Here is a 15,945-nt window from a genome sequence, read left to right on the forward strand (position 1 = left end):
AGTACAGCAGCACAGGTTTTGAGAACAAGTGGAGAAATACCATCAGGACCTGGATCTTTCTTAGCATCAAGATTCGTCAAAATCCTTCTGACATCCTTTTAGCATTAGCAAAGGCACATGATGCAAAAAAGCAAGCTTATATGGCATCAGTCAAAAAAACCCCCCCTTATTTTACCCATTCACTCGCTCCAAATGTTTGTCAAGTTCTGCCTTGAATCTATTTAAGCTATCAAATTCTACAACGACAGATGGAAATTTGTTCCACCAATCAACCATCTGCTGGCTAAAGGCAGCAGGTGGTTGATTGGTTCCACACATCTATCCTACAACGTTCTTTCTTCAATTTGAATTTATGCCCTCTGAGGCAATTATTCTGAGCAAGAGTAAGAATCCCATCTGCATTGAGCATGCTCAAACCATTCAAGGCTTTATACACCTCAATCAAATCACCTCACCGGTGCCTAGTCTCCAGACACTGTAATTTTCAAAATATAAGACTTTCTTCATAAGAGCAACCCTTTGTTCCATTCAGTAATCTTGTGCCCTTCTCCGTACTCATTCCAACAGCTCTACAACCTTCTTAAAATGAGGGCTCCAGACCTGTATATAGTACTCAAGGTGTGGCCTGACCATTGCCTTATACCATGGGTAATCACCTCCTTATCCCTGCTAGAAAAATTCTTGTATATCATTCACAAGACACCATGAGCTACTCTTGCAGACCTTCTGCACTGCTCAGAAAACTTCATATCTGCCTGCACAATTACCCCCCCCAGGTTCTTTTCATTTTCTTCCACTGTCAGTGTGGTACCACAGAGTTGATACATTACTCTGGGATTACTGCTTCCCATAGGTAGTACTTTACATTTGTCAATGTTAAACTTCATTTGCCACCTCGCAGCCCATCTGCTCAACTTTTCTAGATCCTGTTGCAGCAGTGTACTGTCATTAGTGTCATTAACAACCCTGCCAACCTTTGTATCGTCTGCAAACTTGGACATTAAGCCTGATATACCATCGTTAGTATCATTTGTAAATACAGAAAAGAAAAATGGACCCAACACTGAACCCTGAGGGACTCCACTAATAACATTAGTCCACGAAGAGCAGTGTCCATTGATTACCACTCTGTCTTCTCTCGCTCAACCATCCCTTTATCCCTAGCAGCAATTTGCCTCCAGTGCCACACTGCTCCAGTTTGTGCAGCAGTCTTCCAGGTGCAATACTATCAAAAGCCTTTCTAAGATCCAAATATAGGATATCAAAGTTATTCCCTGCATCGAGTTCCTTTGTGATCACATCATAGTATCCAACCAAATTGGTCAGACAAGACTTCCCTTTAACAAACCCGTGCTGTGTCCAATCTATAGCTGAAGTCTTGTCTAGAAGATCCTGCAATGCTTCTTTAACTAGTGTCTCCATTAATTTCCCTTGAACAGAAGTTAAACTAATAGGTCAGTAATTACCCGTGACTCCCTTTGATCCTCCTTTGTGGATTGGGGTCACATTTGCATATCTCCAGTCCATGGGTACCTCTCCTGAGTCCAGGGAAGCCCTCATAATTATGGCTAATGGTTTGCTTACCTTCCTTTGCTGCCTCCTTTAATATAACTGGATAGATTCCATCCACCCCAGATGCCTTTCTTTTTTATCTTCAACAATTTCTCGTCCACTTTACTCTCAGTTATTACAAGATTATCTAGCTTACTGCCAGAGTTGAATACACCTCTGGCATTCCCCTCCCTGAATAACTCCTCATGTGTGAATGTCAATGCAGAATATTCATTTTGTTTGTTAGCTACCTGAGTGGACCAATATCAAGTGGACCAATATCGATATCAAGTGGACCAATCTTATTCATCCCCTTCCTTCTAGAGTTTACATAAGTAAAGAACTCTTTGCTGTTTTTCTTTACATCCTTTGGCAAAGATTTCTCGTAATCTGCCTTTGCCTGCCTAACCTCCTTTGTATTTTGCTTACAGACCAACTTATATCTATTATAGGCTTCTGTGTCACATATTGATTTATATGTATTCCATGCATTTTTCTTCTCTGTCACATGTCTAATTAGTTCATCTGACATCCATTTCGGCCTAAATCTTGAACAATATTTCTTTGTTGGTGTGAAAAGCCTAGTAGCTTCCAAGATTAATTCTTTGAATGCTTCCCATTTTGAATTTGCTGTTGGTATCATAATCAATTGGTTCCACGATACAGAATTTAAATATTGTCTCAGACCACTGTACTCACCTTTACGAAAGCAAAAATCTTTCGCTTTACCATCGATGGTAGGTACCTCTTTGAGTAAATCCCACTTCAGCACACTGCGATCACTGCCACTTAGTGGTTCCTTTATCTGTTGATTCTTGATGCATGAAGAATCACTACTGATAATCAGATCAAGAGTATTACTCCCTCTAGTTGCCTCCCAAACATGCTGCTCTGGAAAACAATGATCCAATAAATCCACAAAAGTCTTGCTAGTGTGTGAGTGACCAACCCACAGATTCCAGTCAGTATCCAGGAAATTAAAATCCCCCATTATAAGACACTCTAATTTACTGGCCCACTCTATTTCTCTGCACAATTGCTCATTATACTCATCAGATTCATTAGGCCTATAACACACACCTACTCTCATTTTTCCTTTCCCAGTGCTTATGTCACACCAAACAGACTCAACATTGCATTGTCCACCCACATCAATTGGATGCACTTCCTTAGATTTTGTTTCTTAAGTAACGGCCTAACCCCTCCTCCCTTCCTATCCTGTCTATCCTTTCTCTACACATTGTACTCCCCAAATTCCAGTTCTGTACTGCTCATGTCTGATATCCCTACAATATCTGCCTTTGATGTCTTGACTAGCACTTTAAGCTCATCGAATTTATTAACTATACTCCTAGCATTGGTGTACATGCAAGTATACATGCACCTGTTTCTACTCTTAGTTACCCTAACACAGCCCATGTATTTACTTGTTCCATTATGACTCCCAGCAGTCCTGGAAATTCCCATTGCCTTGCTTTCCAGGCTGCTGCCCAATTGCATTTCAAAAGAAGTAGTGCAAGAATCACTTTTACCTCTGCCAGTAGCTACTGTTAATCTATTGTATCCCCGCCCGCAAGCTAGCAGTTTTCCGACCTGCCTAACTCTGCCTCGATAGCATCAGCAAATATTCTTGCACCACCCTGTCTATATAAGTGTATCCCATCCCTGTAGAAGCAGTCTCTCATGTTTGCAAGCACTGACCAGGCTGAGAAAAATTCTAACCTTTGAGCCTTGCACAATCTCTCCACGGTGAAATTGATCGACAAGTCTCTCGTCATATATACCTCCCTCCTGTCGTGACTTGGCAGAATTTCTGACACTTTCAAATTCAACCCTAACTCACGGCTTTTTTTCAGCATTGTCTTGTACTTGTTAAGTAATTCTGCCAGTCTCCTACTCCTAATATCATTATATTATAAGTGCCAACGTGTATAACAATATCACCCTTTGTGCCTTAAAGGATGATATCTGCCCTACGATGTCATCAACCTTTGCCCCTGGCTGACCCTGGTCCTGTTACATCTATTCTTTTTGCACAATATGTTTCCCATTTCCCTGATAGTAGAGTCACCTACAACAACTAGTTCCTCTGTGACCAACGCATTCTGCCGTGGGTGTTGCCACTGTGTTGTGTGATGTTCAAGTGCAAGCTCTGCCATTGATGTGGGCAGCTAAGAGCTTGATGGGTCCCTAAATTTAAATCCTTCGAGGGCATCCACCCTGTCCTTCAAGCTCTCATATAAGCCCATAACAATGCCGAGTTGGTGCCCTGATTTCCTCGCATTCTTTAAATCACACACACACAAAGACATTCAATATCATGACCTTGGCAGTATCAGCCCCATTCTTGATTGCTCTACAAACATCGACAAGCAGTGCATTTCAATGGAGACTGTGATTCAGAGGACAACCACCCCCCTCAGTTCTCCCCTCAGCCACAGCACTTCCACTAGTTTGAGCCTTTTGCTTTGCTGCTCTGTTGGAGTCATGATTTCTATTCAAGTTCAATAAAATTCAATGCCTCTTGTGGGTTTGACTGAAAACCACAGGAGGCATTGAATGGAGGTGTTGAGAATGGTGGGAGGTGTTTTACCAAGATCATTAATACATGAGTTGGAAAAAAAATGGGATGCTAGCAGGTCAGATTTATTCTTGACCCAAGTGACAACAGAACCATCTGGTTTTGACAGAAGTGGAAGCAGAGATGGGCAACAGTTGCGGCTAATAGCTTTGGCATGAGACCAGAATGCTCGGTTACCATTAGGGCAAGAAGCAAGTTTTCTATTAGCCTCTTCAAAATCTAGTTTGGACTGATTAATAACTGCTTTACAATTGTTGCGAGCTTTGGTGTAGGCAGAAAATGAAACTGAAGAATTGAAAACAAGCCACTTATGATATGCAAGATTCTTCTCCTGAACGGCCTTAGCACATTTATTGGAAAACCAAGGTTTAGATAAAAGACTAGATTTTAAAGTGGAGTGTGGGATAAAGGATTCCATTCTACAAGATAATTTCACTGACACGATCTGAGCAAACATTGACATCAGAGGTTTTGAAACTAGTCTCGCAGATCATCCCATTTTGCACTCTTGTAATGCCAAACAATACGAGGTTTGGAATAGCCATGAGATAAAGGCTCCATTGGAGAAGAGACCATCACCAAGTTGCGATAAGTGCCTAAAGGACCACTCACTGCGACCATGTACATAGAAGGGTTGTTTATGAAAAAAAGATCAAGCGTGTTGGCTGTATGGTTAGGATTGTCTGCTATTCTTGTAGGTAAATGAACAATTTGTGCAAGGTCTTTAGAAATAGCAAAAGTCTCAGCATCTCGACCAGCTGGGTCTGTGTGACTAGTAAACAGAAGCCAGCTGGAATTGTGAACATTAAAATCACCAAGGAAAATTACCTCACTGTTAGGAAAGTTGGACTGGAGAAAGTCAAGTTGCAAAGAAAGGAAGTCAGAGAGCTCCAGCTGATTAGTGGAGCTGGGAGAATGGTAGAGACAAGAGATGAATTTGATAGAATGAGGTAGAGAAATTTTAACACAGAAGATCGAAAAGAGGAGATTCTAAATGAGAATCCAAATTCCAAGTCTCTGACAGGGAATATCGAAGCGAACATATGCACAAGTATCACCTTTGATGCATAAGGAATCATACAGTGAATAAATTGGGCAACTGAGATGAGCAGTAGTTGAATCAACCGATAACTGAGATTCTGTCAGAAAAAAAGTACACGGGGGTTTGGCAGACTGCAAGTGGAAATGGACATTGTTTGAATTAGAATTGAAACCATGTATATTTGTGAAATGAACTAGGAAGTTTTTCGTAGATTTAGTTCTTTTCACAGATAAGCTTGCTCTATTAGTTTGATAATTCATGGTGTATTGAATAGAAAGAAAATGTTGGAGGGGGACATGCTGTTTGAAGTAATGAAATTTTTTATATATGGCATACACATGGTAAGAATATACCCAGATCCTTGACATAACGTGGCCTCATCAATGCCCCCTGCATACATGCTACTTGGACTCCTTTCAGTCACCATCTGGCGGAGTAGAGGTAGCAAGATTAAATACCATCTGATCCAGAAGCCTCCTAAAGAGTTACCATTAGGTTCGGTCCAGTGTACTAACTAGCAGCCGGCCTGCGAACACCGTTTTAGAGCTATACCTCGAAATATAAGGAAGATTGGATCTAGCCATGATGTCCATCATAACCTCAAAAGTCATCAGTCATACTGCATGATGGAAGAGATGGGAAAGGGTTGACCGAAACTTAGCTCTGGAGACTAAACATGGGATGAATCAGATTACACCACTTAACATAGATGGGTTGACTATTGATGATCATGCTCATGTAGATGATAAACTGAATTTGTATTTTGCATCTAAATTCACACATGAGGAATTAATCAATGAGGGGAGTGCCAGAAGTTTATCAGAAATTAAAAGGGAACTAAGTGATTTTGTAATAACTGAGAAGAAATTGATGAAGTTAAACATAATGACGGCATCTGGGATTGACGGGATCTATCCAGTTATATTAAAGGAAGCAGCAAAGAAAGTAAGCAAACCCTTAGCCATAATTATGAGAGCTTCCTTGGACTGAGGGGAGGTCTCCATGGACTGGAGGTGTGCAAATGTTTCCCCTATTCACAAAGGGGGTTCAGAAGGTGACACCAGAAACTACTGACCCGTTAGTTTAACTTGTGTTCCGGGAAAAATAAATTTATTTGGTGTTTTTGAGCCACTGATTAAAGAAGCGTGGTAGGATCATCTAGACAAGACTGCAGTAATAATTGAGTCACAGCATGGGTTTGTTAAAGGGAGGTCTTGTCTGACCAATTTGATTTGATACTATGATGGTCACAAAGGAACTGAATGCCTAAAATAATTTTCATATATCATATACTTGGATTTCAGGAAATCTTTTGATACTGTTGCACATGGAAGACTGCTATACAAATTGCTGAGGTTTGGCCTTAAGGGTAAGTTGCTACAATGGATAAAGGGGCACAGATTGAGTGGGAGACGACAGAGTGGTAATCAATGGACACTGCTCTTCGTGGACAAATGTTATTTTTGGTGTTCCTCAGGGTTCGATGTTGGGCCCATTGTTGTTTTGTATATTTATCAATGATATTGATGAAGGTATATCAGGTTTAATGTCCAAGTTTGCAGCTGATACAAAGGTTGGCAGGTTTGTTCACGACAGTAAAGACAAAATGCTACTCCAGCTGGATCTACATAAGTTGAGAAAATGGGCTGAGAAGTGGCTACTGAAGTTTAACATTGACAAATTCAAAGTACTGCATATGGGTAGCTGTAACGGAAGAAAAACGTTCTAACTGTGGTACTACACTCAGGGAAGTGGAAAGTGAAAAAGTCCTACGGGTAATTGTGCAGTGAAATTTTAAGTTTGCTGGGAAGTGCAGATGGGCTGCCAGAGCAGGTCACGCTGTCTTGTCATTGATATATAGGAAATTTGCTAGCAGGGACAGGGAGGTGATTATCCTGTTATACAAGGCAATGGTCAGGTCACACCTAGAGTACTGTGTACAGGTTTGGAGGCCTCATTTTAGGAGTACAAAGAAGGGCAGCAAGATTGGTGAGGGGAACATATGGGTGCTTTTACCAAGAAAGGGTTAAGTTCTGGAAATTGCAGTGCCTGGAGAGTAGGCACCTGCAAGGTGATCTGATTGAGGTGTATAACGCCTTGAATGGGTTGAACAAGCTGAATGCTGATGTGATTCTTTGTTTTGCTCAGACTAAGAACCTGAGGGGACACAGTTTCAAATTGAGGAAAGGTAGTTGTAGAATAGATGTGCAAAATTTGCCTTTAGCCAGTAGGTAGTTGATTGGTGGAACAGGCTTCTATCTTTTGTTTTGGAAGCTAATAGCCTAAATAAATTTAAAGCTGAGCCAGACAGGGATTTGGAACAAATGGAGGGGTGAAATTGGAGGGTGTTTTTTTTTTGGCTGATGCACTGCATTGCTTTCTTGTATCGTATGCATCTTACTAATGCTAATGGGTTCCACCACTTGAATCCTCCAATAAGCAAAATGGTAGTATTGCACCGATTGATGAGAGTCATCTACTACCTAGTATTACCTGGTAACACAGAGGGACGGCATTCATCCATGTAGTGTGTGCGCCACACCTCGTCCCCTGCTTACTTTGATTCACACCTGGGTGGTCACCCACAGTGTGCTTGTGCATGGGGGTTATACCCAGGTTTACTAACAATCCCACCATCGTGAAGGTGCAAGAAGAGGATTTGACTGTAATAGACCGTCTTTACTTTGCCAAAATTGGGTCCACTTGACTTGAGTGTCACCCAAATATCAGTTCCACTAGCGTCTTAGATTCCCAAGGAGCAAGTACAGCTTGTCTGGTATATCTGAGAGAATGCCTGTGACAACCTCAAGGAATAGGTCTTAGTCCCGTATAACATGGTTTCGCAAAACACGGCATATTATAGGAATCGTGTTATATGAGGGTTACTTGTAATTGTTATTGTATTCATTTAATCAGAATTGATAATGTATTTGTTTAATTAGAATTAATATTGTATTCACCTCAACATTACATTTTTGTATTCAGTTATTTGCTTAGTTATGAATATAGTTAATATTAAATTATAGTGAATTGTTTAAAAAATATTTCATTGTTATTTTTTATTCATTATTTATTTGAATAAATTCATAGTGAATTTTTTAATTTTTATTTATATAATTTAATTTTTATAGGGATCAGAACCACTGTTGGAATCTCAGTTAAGCACAAAAATTGGTGCTTTTCAGTTGATGGAGTTGCTGTATCTTACTTTACCAAAAGAACAGCTGTGTACTATGGAGTCAGTAATTAATTCTTCATTTTGCTCTGGCCTTCCCCAAAGTGGAAAAGAGCTGACTACGGAAACTACAAGGTATCTGGCTGGATTTTTGTTATTTTTAAACATTTTCTTAAAATATTATAGCCTTGTTTTTTGGTCACCTTGAAAGTAAAGAGAGCTATCTGAGAAATTAGGGTGTATATTTTGAGAAGATAGTAATGCGTACATTCATGTTCACTGTGGTTGAAGTGTACATGATTACTGAATATATTTACTGATTGTATTGATTGTTAAAATAATTAGTTGAAAATGCCTTTGATGTACTGATTGTGCTGGAATGTAAACAAAAATTTTTTTTTCACCTCAGTATCTTAAGAATCTCTCTCTCTCTCTCTCTCTCTCTCTCTCTCACTAATCCTTATGGAGATTAACATATGGTTAACATCTGCCATGAGTAGATACAGCTAATTCTATCTTAGTGTCTTGTAGTATGTGTATTTTCTGTTAAGGAACATAACTAATAATGACTAATTGTGGTCTTAACTTCCTGTAGTAAATGAGGGAGGATGGTAGAGGAATTTAAAAAAATAAAAATTGATTTACAGACATAGATAAAGATTGCATTTGTCCAAAGTGAATGAACTGATTGGAGAAATAAGGATAACTAAATTATGGTGTGATTGTAAGATTCTTAGGTTTTCAAAATTTTTTTCAGTTTGTAAGTGGTCTAAATAAATTGTGTTAGAGAACACATCATATCACTGCTTTGTGGAGTTTTTCATTAATGAACATTCTCTTCCAGTGAGTTATGCAATTTATTTTAGACCAATTTTTGGCTGAAAGGAAACTTACTGTCACACTGACATTTTATATTTATCCTTCTTTCTCCATTCACTTCATACCCTTTGTATGAAAGGAGGACTTTATTTATTTTCTTATAACCTTTTGAAACATTTTTTTAATTTTCCATAAACTGAATAGAATAAAATAAAATTTAAAATAATAAAATAAAATGTTTTATATATTTTAAGTATAATGATGTAAAACTCGAAATGAAAACTCTGTCATGGTCTTATGAGACTAGGATTATTCATATGATTATTCTGACCCACATAGAAATAGAAATGAGTTAGGTAGTGTATTCATTTTACCTTTCAAGTATATTCAATCTTTATTTCTTAAATTAATTGAATCTTTTTCTTTGGTTAAGAGAAATAGATTACTAATTACCTTTTTATCACTTAATTGCTAATTAATTCACTAATATATAAAAGTACTATATTTTCCAGTTTAAGTTGCACTTTTTATTTAAAAAAATTATCCCAAAATCAGGGTGTATCTTATACTTTTTATACTTTGTATAAGATTGATGCATTGCAAAGACAGCAGGCTGGTGCACGCACACACGCATGTGGCACTTGGTCACTTTCATGGAAATATGCTTTGGCCTTCATTAGACTGCAGTTTGGCATCTTTTTAAAAAAATGAGTGCTCTAAACTGTTATGTCCCTTACATACACCATGGGAGAAAAAATAATGTATGCCATACATGGTGGGATTTAAACTGAAAGTTGTAAAGAATACAAAAATTCATGGGAATAGGGCAGCTGAAAGACAATTTCCCCTCCTCCAACTGAAAAAAAAATTAGAACTTGGAAAAATTGATCAATTTAGAACTCATCTCATGGAGCCCATAAAACAAAAAATAAGAAATGGCAGTATTGAATTGGCTGTATTAAATTGACATTAAGGAGAAAAAAAAAATTGTACTTTGTGTGAAAAGGTTGCAAAATGGTCACAATTAGAAACTGATTTAATGGAATAGGTAGAAAATTGTTGAAAAATGACATTATTGGAATAGGTGTAATAAATGATAAGAATTCAAGCTTAAAATATAACAACTGAAAGGAGTATAGCTGATATTAAAGGGAGCCCAAATTGGCACTATTTTAATTTATGAAATGAAAAAGTTTAGTATGCATACCAAAACCAAATTAGAAAAAAAAGTCTCCAGAATATGAAAAAAATAATTATTTCATTTCATCATTTTGTGATCAATTGTAGGAAAGAAAAGAATATTGAGTTAAGCCAAATAGGAAATATGGATGAAACTGCTATCACATTTGATGTTCCTTCTAATAGGAAAGTGTCAAAAACAGATTAAACATGGTAACAGTTGAGACCAATGGTCATGAAAAATTGCATTGCACTGCAGACCTTACATGTTGTGTGGATAGAACAAAATTACCACCAATATTAATTTTCGAATAAAGACCAGAAGGAGTCATTGTACATGTTTACCAAAAAGGTTCGATAGATGAAACTGGGATTAAAATATGGATAGAACGAGTTTGGAAAAAAACAAAATAGGGCATTAAGGGAAAAAAAAAATGCACTGCTTGTTTTTGATCAATTTAGAACTCATCTCATGGAGCCCATAAATCAAAAAATAAGAAATAACAATATTGAATTGGCTGTATTACTTGGAGGATTGACATCTCAACTTCAGCCACTAAATTTGTTCAATAAGCCATTTAAAGTTCTGCTGAGAGAAGAATGGAATAAGTGAACTGGAAGTGCTTCCTGTGCAGCTGCGCTAATGACCACCCAGGAAGGGAGAAAATGCTAATGCATGAAGTGGAGCATCGAAATGAATATGTACATAATGCAAGCATACTAAGAAATAAGAAAGCTGGACCGATATTACAGGCGAGACTATATACCAAGTGGTTGGAATGATTCTTGGATATTCAAGTCACCGAACACCGAATAGCAGACCAGAGAAGGACCATCATCACGAAGAACCTGATAACTCCTGCAATCTTGGAAAAAATCAAGCAGGACATGAGCGATCAACTACAAAAGATAAAGAATATGAAACCAAAGTAGGAAGAACATACCAACACCGAACCAGAGGAGGAAGAGCAAGAAGAAATATAACCCAGAGCAGTTAAAATGGCAAGAGAGGAGGTCATGATATCCAGAATAGAGGACGAGTAGAAGAAGGCCCTAACAGAATTCAAAGAATGGACCCCACAAAGACTCATGTGATACCGAAACAGAGGTCGATTAGAACCTTGTGGAGAGTCACAGACTACCTCAATCAGCACATAATGCTGAATTACATCGACAGCAATGGTGCAACACTGGAGGCCATCTACACAGCCGTGTATTGTGCTGCAGTACGAGCCACGATGATTAATGGAAGAGAAACGAGAGACCAGCAGCAGAAGAATCGAAAACAGAAGGAACCGCCAGCTTGGGAAAGAAGGCTTCAGCAAAAGATAGAACAATTAAGTGTCAAGATAGGCCAATTTACCCAGTACCAACGTGGCAATAGGAGTAAGAAATTAATTGGAAAAGTGAAGAGCATCCTCACGAAAGACAACGTCCACAGCAGACATGAGACAAAAAATCAGAGTACTTGGACACATTGAAGCAGAACCTCCTTGCACTCAGCAAGAGACTGTGGCGATACAAATAAAAAATCAGAGGAAAAGGAACAACCGAATCTTTGATTAGGACCAAAGAGGCTTTTACAGGAGTCTCAAAGAAGACGGGAAAGAGGGGAACAGACCACCTGAACAGAAGGCGATTGAGGAGTTTTGGCGAAACATATGAAGCAGGGAAGTAAGACATAACAGCCAAGCTACCTGGATAGAACTAGAATGTAAGAAAACCAAGGACGTATAAGAAATGAGAGAGTGGGAGATTCGGGAAGAAGTAAAACAAATAAAAACCATCCCAATCATCGTGTCAACCAGAGGTATGGTACCAAAGACCCTACATAATAGCCTAGCAGCAATAGGTCTCCCAGCAAACACCTACAAGGAACTCCAGAAAGTCGCAATCCTAAACACCTGTAGGATAGTCAGAAAATTCTTCAACCAAAAGTAGCACGAGACAACAACGACCATGTGTACTTGGTAGCAATACCCGTCATGAAGTGGAACCCTCAATCAGGGAGAAATAATATAAGAGCAATAATAATATAAGAAAAATATCATCAGAGACTCAGAAGCCTGCTGAAGGCAAAACTGAACAGAGGGAACACAGTTAAAGCCATAAACAACTATGCAGCTCCAGTACTAACATACACCTTCTTGATCATAGATTGGACTAACACCAAGCTAGAAGATATCATGCAAAAGACAAGGACAATGATGACCAAGAGACACCAACACCACCCGAAGTCAGCAGTGGAGAAGCTAACAATAGCTTGGAAAGAGGGAGGAAGGGGCCTGATAGACCTGATAGAGCAACAGTAAACAGCAATAGTTAACCTGAAGGATTACTTCGAGAACAACACAGCACCACTCCACCAGGCCAAAAGGAAGATAGATAAGTGGTATACCCCACTAAGAGAGGAACCCCCCTCCCGCCCAGACAGCACAAGAAACAAAGTTAGAAAAATGGGCAAAGAAGACACTCCATGGCAGACACTACAATGACCTCCATCAAGATCACATCGATAACATTGCTTCCAATGCATGGCTCACAAGCAGGACATTCTTCCTCTAGACTGAAGGATTCATGTTGGCCATCCAAGACCAGGTAATCAACACCATAAACTATAGAAAACACATCGCAAAGGAGCCTGGAATGTCAGATGACACATGTCGACGATGCCACCTGGCCTTAGAAAATGATCCAACAGATCACAGCGGGGTGCAAGGTGATCACCTAGACTTAGTACACTCATAGACACGACCAGGTAGCCAGGATAATACATCAGAAGCTAGCGAGGAAATACCAGTTGACCAAACAAAGTGTACCATACTGCAAGTACGAACCCAAGGCAGTACTAGAGACCCGAACCCACAAGCTGTACTGGGACCACACCATAATAACGGATAAGACCATCCAGCACAACAGACCGGACATAACCCTTGTGGACAAGATGGAAAAGGCTACCTACTTGATTGACATAGCAGTGCCCAATACTAGCAATATCCAGAAAACCCATGAGGAGAAAATTAGGAAGTACACGAACCTGAGACATGAGGTCAAGGATATGTGGCCTATGCAAGAAGTATTGACCATCTCGATCATCATGTCAACCACTGGTATGGTGCCAAACACTCTAATAGCAGCCTAGCAGCAATAAGTCTCCCAGAGAACACCTACAAGGAACTCCAGAAAGTTGCAATACTGAACACCTGTAGGATAGTCAGAGATTTCCTCGACCAACAGTAACACCAGACATTACAACCACCCTGTGTAATTGGTAGCAATACCCACGTAGTGGAATCCCCCAATCAGGGAGAAATAATATAAGAGCAACAACAATAATAATAATAATAATGGAAGTTCCTGTAGAAGGCCTCTATGTTCTGGCTCTTCAAGTGATCTGATATCTTCCTGGTACAACTGATCAGGACCTTGTACATTGTTGGGAGGCAGGTGATTGGCCTGTATTTTGCTGTCTTTAGACTTCAGATATGTGATTCCTTGAGTGAGAAACTTCGGGATTGTCTCTCGGTGCCTTATCATAAAGGAAGGAAGACTCTTGTAGAAGCCTATTTTGTCCTAATCTTCAATGAGGATTAAAGAAGACCTCATCGAAGATGAGGAACAAAGAGACTTCTACAGGAGTCTCCGAGAAGGTAGGAAAGAGGGGAATGGACCATCCGAGCAGAAGACGATTGCGGAGTTCTGGGGAAATATATGGAGCAGGGAAGTAAGACATTACAGCCGAGCCTCTTGGATAGAACTAGAATGCAAGAAAATCAAGTACAAATTTGTACGTACAAGAAATGAGAGGGTGGGAGATTTGGGAAGAAGAAGTAAAACAGATGATCATGAACTCTCACAACTGGCAAACTCAAGGAATAGATAATGTCCACAACTACTGGTACAAGAAGCTCACTTGCACATACAAGCCCCTGTGGCCGAGCAGTTCACTTGAATGATAAGGCATACAGAGACAATCCTGAAGTTTCTCACTCAAGGAATCAGATATCTGAAGCCTAAGGACTAAGATACTAGAAACCCGGTGAAATATAGGCCAGTCACCTGCCTCCCAACATATATGAAAATGTCATATATGTTGGGCGACATATATGAAAAATAAGAATAAGATAGTTAAAAGTAAAAAGTGAAGGAAAAGCGTTTATTCGATTGTACATAGGATGGTACCGGGAGCGTAACTTCCCGACTCTATAAGAAAAGGATCCTGGTAAAGTAAAATAATATCAGCAAAGAAGAGCCGATAAAAAAAATCATAATATAAATGGAAATATATTGAAAAGTGGAATACCAGAATGGCTAATTCCTAATATATATTCCTAAACGCCAAATAGGCAATATTCATAGTGAAAATGTTAAGGTCACAGGGAGTAGGATATACCCATGGTGAAAACACTAAGGTAATACTGCGTAAAATATACGTTACCTTACCCTGTTGAAGCGTAGACAAGAAGGACCGTAAGTCAAAGCACATGTCATATATACACATAGATGTAGACAGCGCCACCTCAGATGTGTCAAGCAGCAACAAAAATGAAATTACTAGATAAATGGATAGGAAGTGCCCTCTATCGTGTTGAAAGCAGAAAGCAGAACCAAATCCAGTTCTCAGTTCTCAGTGGTAGAAGAGGAACAAATTAATTCCTACTGTAGCAACACATATAGGTACGACTTTTTCAATGAGTGTAAGCTATATATGCCGTGTTACTACAGCAGTACCTACTATGTACATGTATATACATAGGCTATGTAGAAACTGTTACTCGTAACAGATACTGATGTAATAAACCAAATTCCAAGATTCCAATAGTTATAAATCCAAAAACCAAAGATTACAAAATATATTTATCCAAAAATAAACCAGTGTTAAAGTTTGGTTTACTCTAGGCTTTAGTAATTTGATTCTATATACAGAGTGATTCACTACCAGTGCAACAAACTTGCAGGAGGTGTAGGGGGCACAAAGACGAATCGGAATCACATAGCATTGCAGGGTCCGAAATGCCTTCGTCATGCGGTAGAGGACGTTGAACGGGAGGCTGCATGAACAGCGATCCCGCTGGAAGTCAGCATTTGAGAACCGGTTCCCGAGGCAGTAGGATGGACGAGTATTCAAACGTTGAACTGGCCAACATGCACCTTGCGTTTGGAGCTGTGGACTGTAACAGGTGCGCTGCTCTGCGCTTGTACCAGGAACATTTCCCGCACAGGCGTGCTCCTCATCATATGATTTTTGCACGTGTGCACAGAAGGTTACGTGAGACTGGTTGTTTCACGAGAGGTACCATGAATCGAGAGCGAACGACAAGGACGCCAGACAATGAGGAGAATGTCCTACGTCTTGCAGAAGGCAGTACGAGTACTCGAGCGATAGGCCAATGATTGGGTATTTCCCAATCCACTGTATGGAGGATACTGTCAACAAACCAAATGAGTTCATACCATCTGCAACGCGTCCAATCAATGGAGCCTGTGGATTATCCACTCCGGAGGACTTTTGCTACTTGGTTTCTTCAACAGAAATGGTTCGCAGATGCTGACTTCCAGCGGGATCGCTGTTCAAACGACCTCCCGTTCAACGTCCTC

At 39.6% G+C, this 15,945-nt stretch overlaps 1 protein-coding gene across 1 annotated transcript in view; it reads left to right on the forward strand.

Moving 5' to 3' along the window:
* LOC150083026 (DNA-dependent protein kinase catalytic subunit-like) overlaps positions 1 to 15,945 on the forward strand; it is a 387,849-nt gene that overhangs the window by 141,769 nt on the left and 230,135 nt on the right. The window contains exon 11 of the mRNA XM_090378359.1: positions 8,306 to 8,484. Within this exon, the coding sequence (XP_090234485.1) occupies positions 8,306 to 8,484 (179 nt within the window). The remainder of the gene's footprint in view (positions 1 to 8,305; positions 8,485 to 15,945) is intronic.

Source organism: Mastigoproctus giganteus, chromosome 7, assembly GCF_048544385.1.
Source record: "Mastigoproctus giganteus isolate SK-2022 chromosome 7, ASM4854438v1, whole genome shotgun sequence".
Classification (NCBI taxonomy): Eukaryota; Metazoa; Arthropoda; class Arachnida; order Uropygi; family Thelyphonidae; genus Mastigoproctus; species Mastigoproctus giganteus.